Source organism: Rhineura floridana, chromosome 16 (genome assembly GCF_030035675.1).
Source record: "Rhineura floridana isolate rRhiFlo1 chromosome 16, rRhiFlo1.hap2, whole genome shotgun sequence".
Classification (NCBI taxonomy): Eukaryota; Metazoa; Chordata; class Lepidosauria; order Squamata; family Rhineuridae; genus Rhineura; species Rhineura floridana.
The window spans coordinates 34,386,194-34,405,289 of NC_084495.1; the positions used below are offsets into that span (position 1 = coordinate 34,386,194).

Consider the following 19,096-nt stretch of genomic DNA (forward strand, 5'->3'; position numbering starts at 1 on the left):
ATGTGCCTTCAAGTCAGTTACGACTTATACCAACCCTACGAATCAGTGACCTCCAATTGCATCAGTCATGAACCACCCTGTTCAGATCTTGTAAGCTCAGGTCTGTGGCTTCCTTTATGGAATCAATCCATCTCTTGTTTGGCCTTCCTCTTTTTCTACTCCCTGCTGTTTTTCCCAGCTTTATTGTCTTTTCTAGTGAATCAGGTCTTCTCATTATGTGTCCAAAGTATAACCTCAGTTTCATCATTTTAGCTTCTAGTTATAGTTCTGGTTTAATTTGTTCTAACACCCAATTATTTGTCTTTTTTGCAGTCCATGGTATGCGTAAAACTCTCCTCCAACACTACATTTCAAATGAGTTGATTTTTCTCTTACCCACTTTTTTCACTTCCAACGTTCACATCCATACATAGAGATCAGGAATACCATGGTCTGAATGATCCTGACTTTAGTGTTCAGTTATACATCTTTGCATTTGAGGACCTTTTCTAGTTCTCTCATAGCTGCTCTCCCCAGTCCTAGTCTTCTTCTGATTTCTTCACTATTGTCTCCATTTTGGTTAATGACTGTGCCAAGGCATTGATAATCCTTTACAAGTTCAATGTCCTTGTTGTCAACTTTAAAGTTACATAAATCTTCTGTTGTCATTACTTTAGTCTTCTTGACATTCAGCTGTAGTCCTGCTTTTGTGCTTTCCTCTTTCACTTTCAACAACATTCGTTTCAAATCATTACTGGTTTCTGCTAGTAGTATGGTATCGTCTGCATATCTTAAATTATTGATATTTCTCCCTCCAATTTTCACACCTCCTTCATCTTGGTCCAATCTGTAAACATCCACATACCCTGATCAAACTGGATCCAAGGATCTGTGGATCACAGCCCAAATTAGCAATACTAGGAAAGGCAAGATGTAAGTAACTTGACAAGAAAGAGGAAACAGCAGGGTGAAATAAAAGACAGTTCCTGAGATGTAAATTCCCCCTCCCGCCCAGTTCCCTATCAAGTTCCTCACTGTTCTCCTAAAAAGGGAACCTTTTAACTGCAAAATCACTCAGATTGGCTACATGTATACCTCAAGGGCAGCCTGTATACTTGAGAAACATCCCATAAAAGGATATGAGGCTCTGGGCTGGACAGAAACAATCAGGGTAGCAGTTTGTTGGTATCTGTATAATAAGCTGGGGTTTTTTTTAATGCAGTAGAAGGAAGCACAACAGCAGGGCTCTGTCTCTCTGTATGTATGTGCACTCTGTGATGGGTGAAAAAAATACCTGAATGTTTGTTTTAAAGTGGTTTTAATAAAGTGTTTTTTAACTTTGTTGTAACCAGCTCTGAGACCTTATGGGAAAGAGTAGGTAATAAATAAAAAAACAGTAAGAAGAAGAATTCTACACTGGTGGTGAGCCAGATCAGGTACCAAGAACAGAGAAAATTCAGCAAATATGTATGCTTACTTCTTCTCTGAAAAACTGTACTTGGCTCTTTCTTCTCATCTTAGAGGAAGTGGGGGGGGAGGGAAGAGCCAGGCTCTCTGCAGGCTGCTACAGGACACTGCCTTACCCAGCCCTCCCGCCCCCAAGCACTGGAAATCTTACAAAGCAATGCCTGCGGCTTCTGAGATTTCGCCACGAGTTGCCTGCATGCTTTCAGGCTCACCTTTGCAACCGTCAAGGCTGCTGATGCCCAGAGCCACCAGGCCCTTGCTGTTTTTTCACGTACGCAGAAGAGCAGTGTAGCCCCATGGTCCTAATGCACATGCTTTGCTCAAAAATGCCCCATGTTCAATCCCCAAAGGATAGGACTAGGAAAGCCTCCTGGCATGAGGCAGACTGAGGCAGCTACAGATGGAGGAGGGGTTGCACAAGGTCAGACCTGTGTGTGTGTGTGTGTGTGTGTGTGTATGTGTGGCCTTGGGATATACTATCCCATTGCTATTGCCAGCATTAACATAAAATTCATCTGCCAGTCTAGTCAGCCTCTGTATGTGGAATTGCACCCTGTGTGTCCCAAGTTGATCACTGAGGTCATCTTGGGAGAGCACTTTGAGTGGTCCCCCATAGGCCAGAAGCACAACTCACGTCAACGAGGAGTTGTGCCTTCAGTGTTCTGAGCCCAACTCTATGGAACTCTTTCCCACTGGAATTCAGAGAAGCACCATCCCTGCTGAGTTTCAGATGCCTGGCTAAAACAGTTTTGTTTCGGGAGCTCTCTGCATCATGAATGCATCTCTGGCGTTTTATTTTTTCTAGTGTTTTTTTGGTACGGTTTTAAATTTCTGAAGTTTTACATTTTTTAGGTTAATTTGTGTTTTCAATTTTGTATATCGTGAGTTGTATTCAATAGAGTGCTACTCAAGAGTGGACCCACTGAGTTAATGAACCTAAGATAGTCATGTCCATTAACTTAAACAAGTCTACTCTGCTTAGGAATAGCATTGAATTACCACTCTGTATATTTTTTTATTCTTGTTAGCCGCTGTGAGATTTAGTGAAAAGTGGAATATAAATTTTTAATATAAATAAATAAAGTTGGGGCAGGTGTTCCTCTAGGCAACAAAAACTGAACTCATATCTGAAGCCTGCCAGTCAGGATAGATTCAATATAAAACAGCTTGCTATATTTAATTATCAGAACATTTTTTCTTTAAAAAAAAATTAAATAAATCCATCACAGCTGCCTGCAGTTTTGGACTTTCCTTGGGGACATGGCAAGAGGTGTGGGCATCATGATTTGCAGCATCATTTCAAAATTTACCTGGTCACCACCCATCCAGTCTCTGATGGGAAGCCCCAGAGAAGGGCCTCAGGTGATGCTCTTTTTCTTTGTGTGTGTGTGTGTTTCTTTGTTATGAAGATTTCTATCCTGCCCTTCAAACAAATTCCCAGGGCAGCTTACGAAACAAATAAATCAGGAACACAACCAAAACAAATTTAAATTATGCAAACCATATACTGTACTAAAAAGAGCAGTAACAATCCTAGCAATCAGGTGGATTTGCGTGAGAACAAACAGGTCCTTCTGATAATCTGGGTTCCTTTATAAGGCTGACTTTATAAGGCTTCCTTTTTGTTTGAATGCTTTGGTGGTTGTTTTGTCTTCAGTAAAAACGCAAGAGGGACTGTTTGAGAACTGGTGGGAGACACTCCAGCCCTCTGGTCCCATTCAACAATATAGCTACAGCTAGCTTGTATTTTGGCATAAAGATGCTGAGACTCTTTATGCCAATTATGCCAAAATACTCCGCTGAGAGTTAGAAAAGCAGGCGAGGACCTGGGAGATCCCTGTTCAAATCCCTACTCGGCCAAAAAGCTCATCGGGTGACCTCAGGCCCATCACCATCTGTTAGCCTCACCTACCTCACAGAGTTGTTGTGTGGATAAACTAGGGAGGGGGAGAACTGTGTGTGCCACCTTGAGCTCCCTGGAGGAAAGCCAAGACAAAAAAAAATTTTTTTCAATTTCCCAAGTGATTTCCAAAGGCAGCCCCACAAATAATACCTTCCCAAGTTGCAGGGAGTCAGCCTCTTTTTATCCTACTATAATTATGCCCCCAACTATTTCCGCCTACAGAAAGCCAGGCTTGAGCTCTCTTCTTCCCCCCTTGCCCCCTTTGTGTAGGGCTGGCTCCGGCCACAATTCTGGCAGCAGGAAAGGGAGATCTTCAAGGGTCCCTGTCATCTTCTGACATCCAGAGCCGAGATGTGAGCCTCGTTGCGTTATGGTTCACTCACTCCGTTGGCTCTCTTTCTTCTTCTTGGGCTGACAGCTTGCTTGCCTCCCACCTGCCAACTCCCACCCCCCAACACACACACACTGTGATCCACCTTCTTCTGAAAATCTATCCAGCACCAAGCTGTCTCCTACAGTATTACAAATACACGGTCTAATATCTTCCTCAGCTTTCCTGGAACAAAACAGGCTATTCTGACAGGAGCTGTCATGAGCCTCATGATCAGATTCTTGCTGTTCTTTTTTTTATATAATTCTTTTAGTTTTGCTTGGAGCCGAAGACAGAAGCTGACTGCATTGGCAACATCAAGGCGTTCTTAAATGGGTGTACTGCGCTTAAAATTGCGGTAAGTGTCAACCTAAATAGCTGCTTTTTACCAAGTCAGGCCGTTAGTATCAGTGCTTGGAATGAACTAGTTTGGTTGAATTAGTTCAAAAATCTCTGAATAACACCAGATAGTAGTTCCCATAACTGCAGGGTCAACTGAATGTGAATTAAATTCACGTTGGAGTAGAACTCTGAAGAATTTCTAATTCGTCTTCAGGTTCATTCTCTTGCATGTGTTTTTTTTACACTCTATAGAGTACTACTATAGCTGGTATAGCACAGTGGGGAGGAGAGCATGGCTGGGAGTCCAGAGTCTGTGAGTTCAAATCCCCGCTCGTGTCTCCTGGGTGTCAAGGGCCAGCCAAAGATCACCCCCATAGTGAGTGGCTCAGGTGTGACATGCCCTGCCACCTGTGCAGCCGTGGGCAAGAGGCATAGTCCCAAGGAGCCCAGTTGCCCCCCAGCTGCCACTTGCGGACAAGGGGCTGGCTTGTGCAGCTGTGGCAAGCTGAGCAAGCCCTAGCCAGCTAGGGAGGACTAGCCGCAGAGGGAGGCAATGGTAAACCCCCTCTGAATACCGCTTACCATGAAAACCCTATTCATAGGGTCACCATAAGTCGGGATCGACTTGAAGGCAGTCCATTTCCATTTTCCATTCATGCTAAGGAGAGCCAATATGGTGTAGTGGTTACCGTGTTGGACTACAACCTGGGAGACCCGGGTTCAAATCCCCACGCAGCCATGAAGCTCACTGGGTGACCTTAGGCCAGTCACTGCCTCTCAGCCTCAGAGGAAGGCAATGGTAAAAACCCCTCTGAATACCACTTACCATGAAAACCCTATTCATAGGGTCGCCATAAGTCGGGATCAACTTGAAGGCAGTTCATTTCCATTTTCATATTCATAGTACTAGTAGCCATGATGACTATGCCCCACCTCCATAGTCAGGGGTGGTACGCTTCCAAATACCAGTTGTTGGAAACAGCAGGAGGGGAGGGTGCTTTTGCACTCAGGTCCTGCTTGCAGGCTTCTTCCCACTAGGGCATCTGGTTGGCTACTGTGAGAACAGGATGCTGGACTAGATGGGCCACTGGCCTGATCCTGCAGGCTCTTTGTATAAGAACATACTCTTTGGACCTTTAAGCTTAAAGATGGTAAATTTGGGGAGAAATAAACAGAGGGGGGGAAATAACATTCCCCTCTGTGTTTGCTTTTATTTAGATTTCTCTGAAAGAAATCCCCCAGTGTGCATGTTTTTTCATGTTTTCTTGGGCTGCATTCAGACATGGGGTTTATCACATTCTTTTTTTCCACTAATAATGGCAGCGCTTCTGTCCAAATTTCTAATGTTCCTTTTACACTGCATTACCTGTTGCATTATGGAACTGTGGCTTTTTCAGCAATGTAACAATATGGGGTGCTAAATTTCACTCACACCATTGGACGTGGTGTGACACAACACTGAGCATGTTGTCACTCCCATATCCTTTCCACACACATGCGCTTCTGTTCCCTCATGGCGCACCGTGTGGTACGCACAAATACCCCCCAGAATTTTGTTATGTGAGCGGTGGGTACATGATCCATGAAAATCACTTGCAACACCAAACTCCCATGACTTTCCAGGATTCCAGATTTTTTTTTCCTGGAAGCAATTAACACGGAAATGAGCACTGAACTTTCACTATATTTCCAGTACAGTATATTTATTTATTTATTTATTAATTAATTACAGTAGTGGCTTTTACATCAGCTGCAAGATCGTATAAAATGTGAAAACTACAGGTAAGGAAATGTTGAGAAAATGAAATAAAATGCAATCTGAATGCAGCCTTAGTCTTATTTTAGACCAACTTGTAACATTCTGAATACTGAAAAAAAATTGCTGAGAACCATTTGAATGAACTTGAATTGAACTATGAACTGAAAGTGAACAAAACTAGTTCATTTTGTGAAAGGACAAATGTGGTGGAAGTAATTCCTTTTTGGCCATGTTAAACTTGAACTCAAATGAGTTCCTTTTTAAAAGGTAGTTTCCAAGCTCTGATTAATACATCCAGGCCCGGCGCCAGTGGACAGCCCAGGAGGGCAAGGGCCCAAGGGCCCCTGGGGCTCAGAAGGACCCCTGACTAAATCTATTTCTGTTGTTTGTTTGTACATGTTTTTGTGATTTTTTACTATGATATATTGTATTTTATCTTGTTTGTTCACCGCCCTGAGAGCTATTCTGCTAAGGGCGGTATATAAATTGAAATAATAAATAAAATAATAAATATAGGCTGAGAGGATAGAGCTCCACGATCCATGCCAGCATGGGGACACGGGGTGTGATTTATGGCCTAGGGGAAGGAGTTGATGTGTGCTGCAGATCACATGCAGCGACCTGCCTCTGGCGTGGAGTGGGAGCACTACCCTTCTAGGCAACACACAGCCCCCCGATGCTGCTGGTGTGGGATTAAATAGGCCTGGCCACCATGTGTTGTCACATCAGTGCTTGCAAAGGCATGTGCACGCAGCGTGCTAGTGCGCTGACATGACAACATGGGAGGTGGGATGGCCAGGCCTATTTAAGCCCACACCAGCTGCATCGGAGCATGCCCGAGGGCCCCTTCATGCCTGGCACCAGGCCTGAGTACATTAAGCCCAGCTGTGTCTACACTCCCAGACACTCCTAGTTTTCCTGCTAACTAAGGGTTGAACCTGATGCTAACTAGGAACTGAGGCCAGGCTAGGTGCTAGCTAAGATGCTGCCTTTTGCATTCAAAGCAGGTGTGGCCCCATGGAGCTGCAGACCTTACCCAACAGCATAGGCAGCTGCCTTGTGCAGAGTCAGACCATTGGCCCATCTAGCCCTGGTAGTGTGTATTCTGATTGGCAGCACCTCTGCAAAGTCTTGGGCAGGGGAATTTCTGAGCCATTCTCTTTAAGATCTTGGAAGTGCTCACGCCGTGACAGCTGCAATGTGTTGTATGCGGGGTGGCCCTTGAAGACCCTTTGGAATCACCAGCTGGGTCAAAACGCAGCAGCTGAGCCACTGACCGGCCAGAGTTGAAACAGAAGCTCTGCAAGCACCCCAGGTAGTTTCCAAGGGCAATTCAAGGTGCTAGAGTTAACAAAGTTGAAAGGCTTTATAATATAGCTTGGGACCAGGTTATCCCAAGGGCTGCCTGTTCCCATATGAAGCCCCCCACCGCAGATCATCTGCAATGGCCCTTCTCTGGATACCACTGGCTACTGGAATTCAGTGTGTGGAGAATGAGATATAGGCCTTATCTGTAGTGCAGGGATGGGCAACCTGTGGCCTCCCAGGTGCTGTTGGACTACATCAGCCCCAGCTAGCATGGCCAATGACCAGGGGTTATAGCAGATGTAGTCCAACATCATCTGGAGGGCCACAGGTTCCCAATCCCTGCTGTGGTTGCACCGGATGTTCTGAATGTCCTCCTAACTCCCTTCACCTGATACCAACAGTTGCAGCCTTCTAGCACTGGATGAATAAACTTTTAAGAACAAAAAATCCCAGTAATGAATTAATCAAATCCAGTAGGTTGATCCATTCCTGTTTTAATCTCAAGTTTCTATTAACTTTTATTCAATTATCTGTTTCTCCGACCTTGCTGTGCCAGTTCTATTATGAGTTGTTTTAATACTGTATTTTATGTTTTCTTCGTACTCCTTGTTTGGATCTGGTTGTTTGGAGTGGCAGGATATAAATCTATTACATACATGAATTCATGATATAAACCCTGGAGTTTCTGCCTGCAACAGTGGCCTGATTTACACATCACGCTAAGCTAAACCATGGCTCAGTGCAAATGAATGGGCTGCCTGGGAGAAGATTGCAGCTGCTTTGCTCCTTCTGAATCATGTTCCTGTCGTGCCGCGCTGAGAGCTAAGACACTGCTTGACTTAGTACAGGGAATCTTTGTCAGCCCAAGGGCCACATTCCCTTCTTGGGAGCCTTCTGAGGGCCACATGCCAGTTGTGGGAGGGGCCAGAGGCAACAGTGGATAAAGCAACAAATGTAAACTTTGCCTTTGTATAGTAGGCCAGTTTCTATATATGCACACACACCTCTTTATCCTCCTTTCAGGCTTCAGGAGAGCCACTGCCAGCCAGTGCAGACAATGCTAAACTAGAGGGACCAATGTTCTGACTCAGCGTAAGGCACCTTCCCATGCTCCCACTGTGTATAAAATGGATTTCCCTGAGCTTTGACAAACCAAGGGGGCTGGTTGCTATGCATGTATGGGCCCTCGTGTTGCAAACAGATTCTGGAGCCAGGTCCCAGCACACACCGAGCCCTTCTCATCAGTCAAGCCACACAAGGTCCTGCAGCATGGGCTCCACTTTTCACAGACGTGTCACAACGTTTCCAGCATCTTTGTAAATGCCGGCTTTGCAAGCCTCCCCGCAGGGTTTGCAGAAAGGGTGGAGAACCCAAACTGTGGCCTTCCAGTCCTCTTTGTCTGGCCCTCACAACTCTCCCCAAGCCATACTCCTCAGTAGCCTTGCTTTGCACCCCCATTGAGTGTTTTTGTCTGGCCAGGATGCGTCCTTCAACTCTTGAGAAGGCCTCTTCCTTGCCTGGATGGAGGACAGAGAGGTGTGTGTGTAAACTAGCCTACTGTGCAAAGGTAACTTTTGCAACCATTGCTCTGCCCACTTTTGCCTCTGGTCCTGCCCATCACTGGCAGGTGGCCCTCCGAAGGATGTCCACAAGGGAATGCGGCCCTCGGGTTGAAAAAGTTGGGGGAGGGGGGAGAGAGCGAGAGAGACAGAGCGAGAGAGACAGAGCGAGAGAGACAGAGCGAGAGAGACAGAGCGAGAGAGACAGAGCGAGAGAGACAGAGCGAGAGCGACAGAGCGAGAGAGACAGAGCGAGAGCGACAGAGCGAGAGAGAGGGAGGGAGGAATGGAATAAAATAATAGAAAACCAAGATAGTTGTAGCTACAGATGGCAACTCCCACCAGGTGCCATATGTGGGGGGAACAGTTGAATCTTTTAACAAGAAGCGGGGGTGGGGAGAAGTGAAAACTCCATTTAGCCACCTAATGGGATCGTCAGAACTGTGACAGAACAGCATTAGATTTCTGTGCCATGGCAGGGACTTGGGGGAAAATGGAGAGACGCTTGGATTTTATCTGGCCATCCAAAGTGGATGCTTTTGAGATAAGGTGGCAATTTCAAGGCTGGCATTTGGCATTTCTCTCCCCTGCCGCCACTGCCGCCACTTGCCCTCTACTGAGTAATGCTGCCAGTCTTGTCAATCAAGCCCACCCACCCGGTGGAATGCAAAACTCAAGCCACATCCTGGCAGCCCATCAAGGGCATGCTCAATTTCCAGGGTCTGCTGCCTGGCTGAGATGGCAAAAAAAGGGGGAAGGTTATTGACAACGAGCCCAGAGCAGGTCAGAGGACACAGCTTCCGAGGCGTGTTCGGGTGGGTGAGCTGCAAGTTGTGCCAGGCTGGTTATAAATAAATTGGGGTGGGGCTCAAATCAGCGCAGAAGATGTTCACATGTCCAGAAGTGGGTTACAATGCTATCACAGAAACACCAGCTCACTGGGTGGACTTTAGGCCAGTCACTGGCTGAAAACACAGCATACATTTAAAGCATCTCCCCCCCCCAAAAAAAATTCTGGGAATTGTAGTTTACCACCCACAGAGCAACAGTTCCGAGCAACAAACTACAATTCCCAGGGTTCTTTGGGGGAAGCCACATGCTTTAAATGTATGCAGCCATCACCTAACCTGCCTCACAGGGTTGTTGTGAGAACCATGGACGCCACTTGGAGCTCCTTGGAAGAGAAGTGGGATATAAAAGTAAAAACAAATACATTCTGGTGCGCGCTTAGAGGCACTCTTTTATTTGGTATGCCTTAGATGAGAACAGGGTCCAGGGATAGACTAACTTTTGGTGTTACTTGCCCTGGGGAAACCTAGACGTTGGCTCTTTGACTTTCAGGCAAAGAAGCCTCCCCCCCCCCGAAACGGCTGCTTTCTGTGAAACCCCGTAGTGCTCCTCACAATGAACCTGATAGGGTAGCCTTGAAATAACTGCCTATCCTACCTTACAGGGTTGGTGTAAGGATAAAATGGGAGCGGGGGAGCCGCGCGTGCCGCCACAAGCTCTTGGGAGGGCGAGTGGCATATACAAACATGACAACACATCCTTTACCACCATCAAAACCTCCTTGCCAAAGCGGTGAGCGGTGGGCGGTGGGCGGAGGGAGGGCGATGAAGTTTTGCTAACCCTTCCTGCCGGCACGACCCGCTCCTCCAGGCGTCTCCCCTCTCCCCCGCGGACGGGGCATCGATCTTTGCCAAAAGTCCCTCTTAGCCTAGTGTGTGCGAGCGCTCGGCTGCTGCTCCTGCCGGCGACTGACTATTGCCCAGGCGAGGAAAAGCACTCTGCACGCGACCCGCCGCCCTTTGGTTCCCGAGCCGGGCTGAGGCTTGGAGCATCGGAGGCAGGGCTGCGCCGGGAAGGGAGCGCTGGAGCGCGCGCAGGCTCCGACGGGGCGTGCTGGGCGGGGGGCCGGCCAGCTGGCCTTCCCTCCTCCTTGCGCCTCGGGGACTCCGGGCTCCGCTGGGGGTGGCGCTCCCGCGTCCCGACCCTGCCTGCCCGGGCGCCGCTGCCTGTCACTTCCCCTTCCTTGCGCCGCCCGCCTGCGATCCAGCTCCGGGTCAGAGCGCGGCGCCTCCCGGCCCTCGGTCTCCACCGGGCCGCGGCGAGTGCTCCTGCCATGGGCTGGCCGCGGCGGGGAGCCTGAGCGGGTGCAGCCGGGTGAGTGTTTGGCTTGGGCCCTCTGCCTTCTTTCCTCCCGTCTCCCCTCGCCCTCCGGAGCTCCCCAGCCCGCCTTGGCCAGCCCGCGCCGCGCCCGGGCTTGCCGGCGCCTTACACCAGCGCCACCGCCCCGGTCGCCTTTCTCCTTTACCCACCCCGCGCCACGCCTTTCTGGAATCGCCTTCTCCACCCCACCTCCAAAGCCGGGGCGCCCTTGCCTGGCGACCCTCCCCGGCGCGCCCTCGCCATCCCCGCTTGCAAACGCCCAGATGGTCCCTTGTGGCGGCGCTCTTCAACTCTCCCGCCCCGGTACCTTTAGCAGCCCCGACCTCTTTATCAGCTGGGCTGCTTTGGGATCTTTCCCTCTCTTTGGAGACTCCCCCCCCTTCATCCCCCCCGTCCCTTCATGCATGGCCAGCGCTTGATCTTTTTGATACCGGGGAGCCTCAGGTCCTTTCTGGCTGGAGCTCCACACGAGGGCTGGCTTCTCCCTAACTTCCTGCTCCAGGCACCTCTCCCTGTGGCCTGCCTTCCTCTTCTGTAGCGTCCTCTTGTCTCCTCTCCTTACGTATCAGCCTTTTCCATTATTGTGGTGGGATTTGTATTTATATATCGCCAACAGCGCACATGAGACTTCAGTTAGAAGAGAAGGGCACCCTGCCCCGATGAGCTGACAAGTGGCCGGGGATAAGTGTGTGGGGGGGGGGAGGAATATGTGCTGATTTCAGTTGGGCAGGCTTAGTCTGAGCTGCATACTGAGTTACCATGTAGCATGGGTGCCCCTTGCCATCTTCTCAGGCCTCTGTCATTTCTTTCTCCTGGTCAGTGTTAAAAGGTTTCTTGATTTGTTAAGTTTGTATCCCGCCCTTCCTCCCAAAAGTGGCAAACAACAAGGGGTGAAACAGCTTAAAAACAATAGCAATACAGGTGCAGACTGGAAAAGGTCTCTAATACTGGAAAGGCTTGTTGGAAAAGGAAGGTCTTCAGAACAGGTGGTCCTTTCCCCACTTCCCTAGAGAACCCTCTTTGCCACACCATCTAAGTCTCCTGAATGTCCCCAGTGCAAAGTTCTCTCTCTCCCTTGGACCCCACACCTTCCCTTTGCGCCCTTCTCACCATTTTCTGTCCATTCTGGGATAATTTGCATGTTCTCTGCCTGAGTTCTTCTGCTTGGAGCCAATGACCTAGGGAGATGGTGGGCTCTTCAGCCCTGGAGACCTTCAAGAGGCAGCTGGACAGTCATCTGTCGGGTATGCTTTCAGTTGGGTTCCTGCATTCAGCAGGGGGTTGGACTGGATAACCTTAAAGGCCCCTTCCAACTCTAAATGTAAATGTAAATGTACTGCCTTCAAGTTGATTCCGGCTTATGGCGGCTCTATGAATAGGGTTTTCATGAGGCTGAGAGGCAGTGACTGGCCCAAAGTCACTACGATTCTATAATTCTAAGCCTGTGATGACCAGCGTATATGGCTTTTTGCATTCAACTTAACAACAGAGATGGGGAAACTTATGGCCCTTCGGTGTTGATGGACTCCAATTCCTGTCAGCCCCCAGCCAGAGTGACCAATAGTCAGGGAGGACAGGATGGCAACGTCTGGCGGGCCACAGGGTTCTCCATCCCTAAACTAAAAAGTTTGTGCCTTTGAGCTGTGCTGTTTTAAAGCTCTCAGTCAGATGAATACCCCCACCGCCCACCGGCTGTATAGTTCAAATGAGTTACAAACCATTAGGTGTCCCCCTCCACCAATTAATCTGGTAGTCATTTATAAAAACAAGTAGTTTTAATGCAAGTAAATTTCAAAAATGGCAGGTTGAGTCACCTTTCAAGAGGCATTCGTGGCCTGAGAGTTCAGTGGTCTAGGGCTGCATATACAGCGTACATTTAAAATGCATGACTTGCCCTAAAGAATCCTGGGAAGTGTGGTTTGTTAAGAGTGCTGGGAATTGTAGCTCTATGATGGATAAACGACAGTTCCCATGATTCTTTGGGGAAAGCAAAGGGCTTTAAATGTAGGGTGTCTATGCAGCCTGGTGTTGCATCTTAGGCTGCCTGCAGCATTGCTAAAGGAAAGCGGCTGGGTGAACCTGTTCAGTCCCTTAGTGGGGAGCTCACCACAAGACCCATGTAAGAGCAGCAAATAAATAATATAATGGAAAGAAAAAAATGAGGAGGTACATTATCTTATAAATGTAAAGATGCTGTCCAGTTGGTGCTGACCCATGACAGGGCCTTTTCAGTGGTGGCTTCCCATTTGTGGAATGCCTTCCCTAGTGAGTTGTGTCTTCCATCACTTTTGACTCTCAGGAGGAATTTGAAAACATTTCTGTTTTCCCAGGCGTTAGGTGGCTGCAGGGGACTATTCCTGACAACCTCAAGATCACTGATGAAAGCATGCTTTTAAGCTGTGTTTTACAATATTTTTAATTGTGTTTTAAAATGTTTTTAATTGTAGGTGTGTTTTGGAATGTTTTCCATTTTTTAGTATGCTTTTGTTTTGTTTTCCTTGTTAAATGGTTTTTAAAAATGTAGGAAGCTGCCGAATTAGGAGTCAGACCTTTGGCCCAATCTAGCTTAGTATTGTCTACACCAGGGATAGCCAACATGATGCCCTCCAGATGTCATTAGATTTCAATTCCCATCACCCCCAACCAGCATGGCTGATGGTCAGGGTTCATGGCAGCTGCTGACCACCAACACTGGCTGGTCTACACTGACTGGGAGTGACCCTTTTGAGTCTCAGATAAGGGGTCCCTCCGAGCCTTACCTGGAAATGCCAGGGATCGAACCTGGGTCCTTTTGAGCCTACAGCCCCTGCCCAAAAGAAAGTGTCCACAATGAGTTAGTCTGTCTCTTCCTGCTCCATTGTTTGTTGAAGAAAGGCAGACATGCGTTTTTATAGACTGCATAGAAAAGAACCCAGGGCATGATTTAACCTTTAAAGCCCTAAACATCTTAGGAACCAGGTTATTTGAAGGGCCATCTGTACTTGTTATTATTTAAATAAATGTATATAGCCTCCCATCAGTAAATTTCTTGGGTGGCATACAGCAGAACAGTGTTAAAAATGCAATATATAATAATTCAAAATCAACCAAGAGCAATAAAAGACAGCCAAAAAACCCACCACAAATAACAGAGACAACTTAAAATACCCTGGGTTTTAAAATACAATTAAGAAGTCTTTCACCTGGTCCTGAGAAGGCATCAAGTAAGTGGGATGCCACTATTTAAAAGGCCTTCTCCTTGGTAATCACTTGCCTCATTTTGCTTGGTGGAGACACCCAGAGCAGACGCAGAGGGTCTTTAAGGTTCAGGTAGGCGTAGGGTGATCTCCAACTAAGTCACACTCAGAGTAGACCCACTGGAAGCAATGGATTTAAGTTGTGCTGGCTGTCACCCACATACAATTACATAAAAGTCTATTACATAAAAGTTCATCATCGGACGTCTAGCTCACTGGCTGGGAGGGTTGGGCTGTCTGGGTACCAGGCACAGGGCTTTCTCATTGGTGGCCCCATCCACCTTACCAAAATACTCTTCCTGGGAAATTCCATCATGTCCCCTCTTTTCAAAGAGCACTGAAGAATTTTCATGAGGCCACTTGTTCATAATTTCCACTGGTTTGATTCTGGCCTGATGTGTCTGAACAGTTCAAGATTTGATATTGGGTTGTACCCAGTGTTAATCTTATTCAGAGTAGACTCATTTAAATTAATGGACTTGACTTACTTAGGTTCATTAATTTTAATAGGGCTAAGATTAGCATTGGCTACAACCAATAGTCTTTACTTGTATTTATGATTATGTTTTTCAAGTTTTTTTCTTGAGAGGCAAATGCATCTTGAAAGGTGGGACATTAATGCTTGTCATAAATAAAACCAGTTGCATCCTTCCCTGAAACTCTCTCCCCACATAGCTCAGACCACAAGTCGACATGCGCCAAGAGCAATTACCGATGAGGTATGTGGCTCTAAAATCCTTGCTGCATCATTAACTCCAGATGGAGCAAGAAGAAGCCAAACCGCTGGGCGATCAACGCAAATGACCCATAATCTAGCATCACATTTTGGTACAATTTCATTGGCCAGTTTACAGTTGGCCCTTTAGCTGGACTGAAAATAAACATGGCCTCCTCTTCCTGATTTAAATGATAGTTCGGAGTCTGAGGCCGTGGTTAAAGGAATGTTTGCCACGGGGCACGCTTTGCCTACCTTGTGGTGTTAGCATAGCAACCAAGAAAAGCCAGCATGCGCTGTTCTGCAAAAGCAAAACCAGAGGCACGTGACACTTCAAGGGTACAGCTGTAAAATTGCTGGCATGGGGAAGGAAATCCCCCCTCCCCAGTCTTTCACAAACCACCAAGAGATTGCTCTCAAAACTCAACTTGGATTACTTTTTTTAGTAGAATAGGACCTGCTACCAGTGTGGTGTACTAGTTAAGGTGTTGGACTACGACCTGGGAGACCAGGGTTCAAATCCCCACATAACCATGAAGCTCACTGGGTGACCTTGGGCCAGTCACTGCCTCTCAGCCTCAGAGGACGGCAATGGTAAACCTCCTCTGAATACCGCCTACCATGAAAACCCTATTCATAGTGTCGCCATAAGTCAGGATCGACTTGAAGGCCGTCCATTTCATTTTTCACCTAATGAAATAAATGTTAATCCAGTGATCAAATGTGTTGCTTTTTTTAAAAAAAATGCATTTATAAATCAGTTATTCTGCATAAATTCTGCATGTAACTCAGTGGTTCTGAAGGATAGACAGGAAGGGAAATCTTTTTACTTTATTTTAAAAAAACTCTAACCTGCTTACCCAAATGATCCCATTATTAAGGGATGTAGGTGTTTAAAGTGTCCTGGGATTGACTCACTTTTTTAAAAAAATGTTTTGAGGTGTAGGCCGTGCTCTGCCTCCATAGTGCGAGTTAGTTTTCTTCCAAATACCAGTTGCTGGGAATTGCCAAGTGGGGAGGGTGCTTTTGCACTCATGTTCTGCTTGCGGTCTTCTTCCCATTGGGGCATCTGGTTGGCCACTATGAGAACAAGATGCTAGACTAGATGAGCCACTAGCCTAATCCAGCGGGCTTTTCTTGTGTTCTTATGATGTTCCTTCTCAATTTATGGCACGCTGTTAAATTTGGAAGAGACATTACAGTCTATTTATTTATGTAAAAGTCACATTACAGTCTTCTGCATGTTTGCCCTCACAACCTCGCTGCAATGTAGGTAGGTCAGTGTTCAGACTGTTGGTCGTTTATTGACTTAAAATGCAAGGTCAACTCAAAATGGCAAAATGTCCAATTACCATTGCCAAACGTCAACAAAAGATCAATATTATTGTTTTGCCAATAGGCAAACAGAGGCGGCTGAGAGTGACTGGCTTGTCCATGGACTGCGCTCATGGCAGAGTGGGGGCTCAGACCAAAGAGACAGAAAAAGGCTAGAGTCACATCAGCCAGGATTCTCCATGGGCAATTAGTGAAGTCGCTTTCCCTTGGAATCTCTGTAGCGAAACCTTGGATAAGAACATAACATAAGAACATAAGAAGAGCCTGCTGGATCAGGCCAGTGGCCCATCTAGTCCAGCATCCTGTTCTCACAGTGGCCAACCAGGTGCCTGGGGGAAGCCCGCAAGCAGGACCCGAGTGCAAGAACACTCTCCCCTCCTGAGGCTTCCGGCAACTGGTTTTCAGAAGCATGCTGCCTCTGACTAGGGTGGCAGAGCACAGCCATCATGGCTAGTAGCCATTGATAGCCCTGTCCTCCATGAATTTGTCTAATCTTCTTTTAAAGCCGTCCAAGCTGGTGGCCATTACTGCATCTTGTGGGAGCAAATTCCATAGTTTAACTATGCGCTGAGTAAAGAAGTACTTCGTTTTGTCTGTCCTGAATCTTCCAACATTCAGCTTCTTTGAATGTCCACGAGTTCTAGTATTATGAGAGAGGGAGAAGAACTTTTCTCTATCCACTTTCTCAATGCCATGCATAATTTTATACACTTCTATCATGTCTCCTCTGACCCACCTTTTCTCTAAACTAAAAAGCCCCAAATGCTGCAACCTTTCCTCGTAAGGGAGTCGCTCCATCCCCTTGATCATTCTGGTTGCCCTCTTCTGAAACTTTTCCAACTCTATAATATCCTTTTTGAGATGAGGCAACCAGAACTGTACACAGTATTCCAAATGCAACCGCACCATAGATTTATACAATGGCATTATGATATCGGCTGTTTTATTTTCAATACCTTTCCTAATTATCGCTAGCATGGAATTTGCCTTTTTCACAGCTGCCGCACACTGGGTCAACATTTTCATCGTGCTGTCCACTACAACCCCGAGGTCTCTCGGGGATAATGGAGTGAAAAACGAGTTCAGTTTTAGACTGGAATGTGATGCTTACAATTCTAGCCTTTTTGGAAGGTGGGAAACCTGCCTCTTCACTTCGTTTACTTCAAAATGGGATAAGCCAGCCCTGCATTCATTTGGGGGCCCTCCTGCTCATTGCTCTGAGTGGGGCCCTTGACATGTGCCTCAAAAGCCTGACCTGACAGCACCACTGGCAAATCATAGGGAGAACGTAGAGAGCTGACTTTTACCAAGGCGGGCAATTTGCCCATGTAGCTGAGTATTCCCTCCACTGACTGGCAGCAGCTCTCAGGCAAGAGTGATTCTCCTGCTATGTGATTCGTTTTTAACTGGAGATGCCAGGGATTGAGAGAGCCAGTGTGGTCTAGTGGTTAGAGTGTTGGACTACAACCTGGGAGACAGCAGGGTTTGAATCCTCACACAGCCATGAAGCTCACTGGGTAACCTTGGGCCAGTCACTGCCTCTCAGCCTCACAGGAAGGCAATGATAAAACCACCTCTGAATACCCCTTACCGTGAAAACCCGATTCATGGTCGCCATAAGTTGGAATCAACTTGAAGGAAGTCCATTTCCATTTGCCAGGGATTGAAGCCCAGAATCTCTGCATGCAAGGCAAGTGGTGCAAGGAATTCTAGCCTTATTTTTCTATTTTTCCTTATCTCCCCCCTCCCTTTGTGCAAGTTCTGGAGCACTTGAAAGCGTGCTACGTTTGTGTGACTTTTTCTGTTATTGGTCCTAAAGAAATGTGTTTTTGGTACCTTTTGATAGCTTTGTCTCGCTGGGGTTACAGTACTTAAAGGATGAGCTTGGAGGACTGACATGAGGTTTCCTTTTCTCTCTTTGCACAGTTGTTTGATGCACACAATCTATACACAGGAGACAATTTCTCTCAGGTACTGAATACCCTTGCAGCTATAAACAAGGCTACTGAAGGTAAGAAAAGAAAGTTGAACTGAATGAATTATTTGTTAGGTCACAGACCAATAAAATTAAATACACAATTAAAATCATACAACTCATTAAAATAGTTAAAAACAGATACACAATTTTTTAAGAGACCAACAAAACATTTCTCCTAATCTGCATTGAAGTCAGAGAAATTTTTTTTGTAACCCTGTCAGTGACATGGGCAGAAACATCCCTTCAGTAAAACACTACCTGATCACAGAAGATCTTCCTGGCAGGATTCTTAAAAAGGGAGAATCAACCTCTCTCTGCACTCGCTATACGAGTTACAGTGCAAAAGAGCGTGCTCAACATACCCTATTGCTTCAGTTCAATAGACACAAATATTCACTTACAGGAGCTTGATAAATCATCCATTTATCAATGCATAAGGCAGAGCATTAAACGGGAGCACAAACACTCTCCTGTATTTGGACACAGTGTGTGCAAGCATGAAGCTCTGACAATTCTATAATTTAGTTTATTAAAAAGTAACGGAGAAAAGGATTTGTCAGCTGCAGTTCTCGCATACCGTAGTTCCAAGTCTACTAATCTCTGTTTAACGGAGAACTGGATCTTCTTGAACCCATAATTGCCCCCCAAAAGAGTTCCCTTCATATACTTTTTCTGCTGAATGTCTGTGCTGGAAACATCCCCCCCTTTGCCATTGCATCGTTTGCACTTCCCCATCCATAGCTTCGGTGTGAGATCGAATTTCATTTTGTCAGTTGCAAAGGAGGCCAAGTGCCCTGAGCCTTTAAGAATTCTGTCCAATAGGGAACGCTGTCTGATGCAGACGTTTGGTGCAGAAGTGAGAAACGGCCGTTTGCTTCCTCTAGAGTACAGCTGTTCTATACGCAAGGAGCTTTTTCTTTTGTTTTAAACAAGCAGGACCATTCAAAACATGCTCACGCACACAGAGATCCTCTTG

At 46.6% G+C, this 19,096-nt stretch overlaps 1 protein-coding gene across 2 annotated transcripts in view; it reads left to right on the top strand.

Moving 5' to 3' along the window:
• Window positions 1–19,096, top strand: part of ARHGEF6 (Rac/Cdc42 guanine nucleotide exchange factor 6) — a 62,091-nt gene that overhangs the window by 1,068 nt on the left and 41,927 nt on the right. Inside the window, exons 2-3 of one of the 2 annotated variants that reach the window (XM_061598099.1) lie at window positions 3,994–4,077; window positions 18,069–18,153. In XM_061598099.1, the coding sequence (XP_061454083.1) occupies window positions 3,994–4,077; window positions 18,069–18,153 (169 nt within the window). Of the gene's footprint in view, window positions 1–3,993; window positions 4,078–10,519; window positions 10,851–18,068; window positions 18,154–19,096 lie in introns of those variants that run through there. The other variant, XM_061598100.1, reaches the window with a different exon arrangement.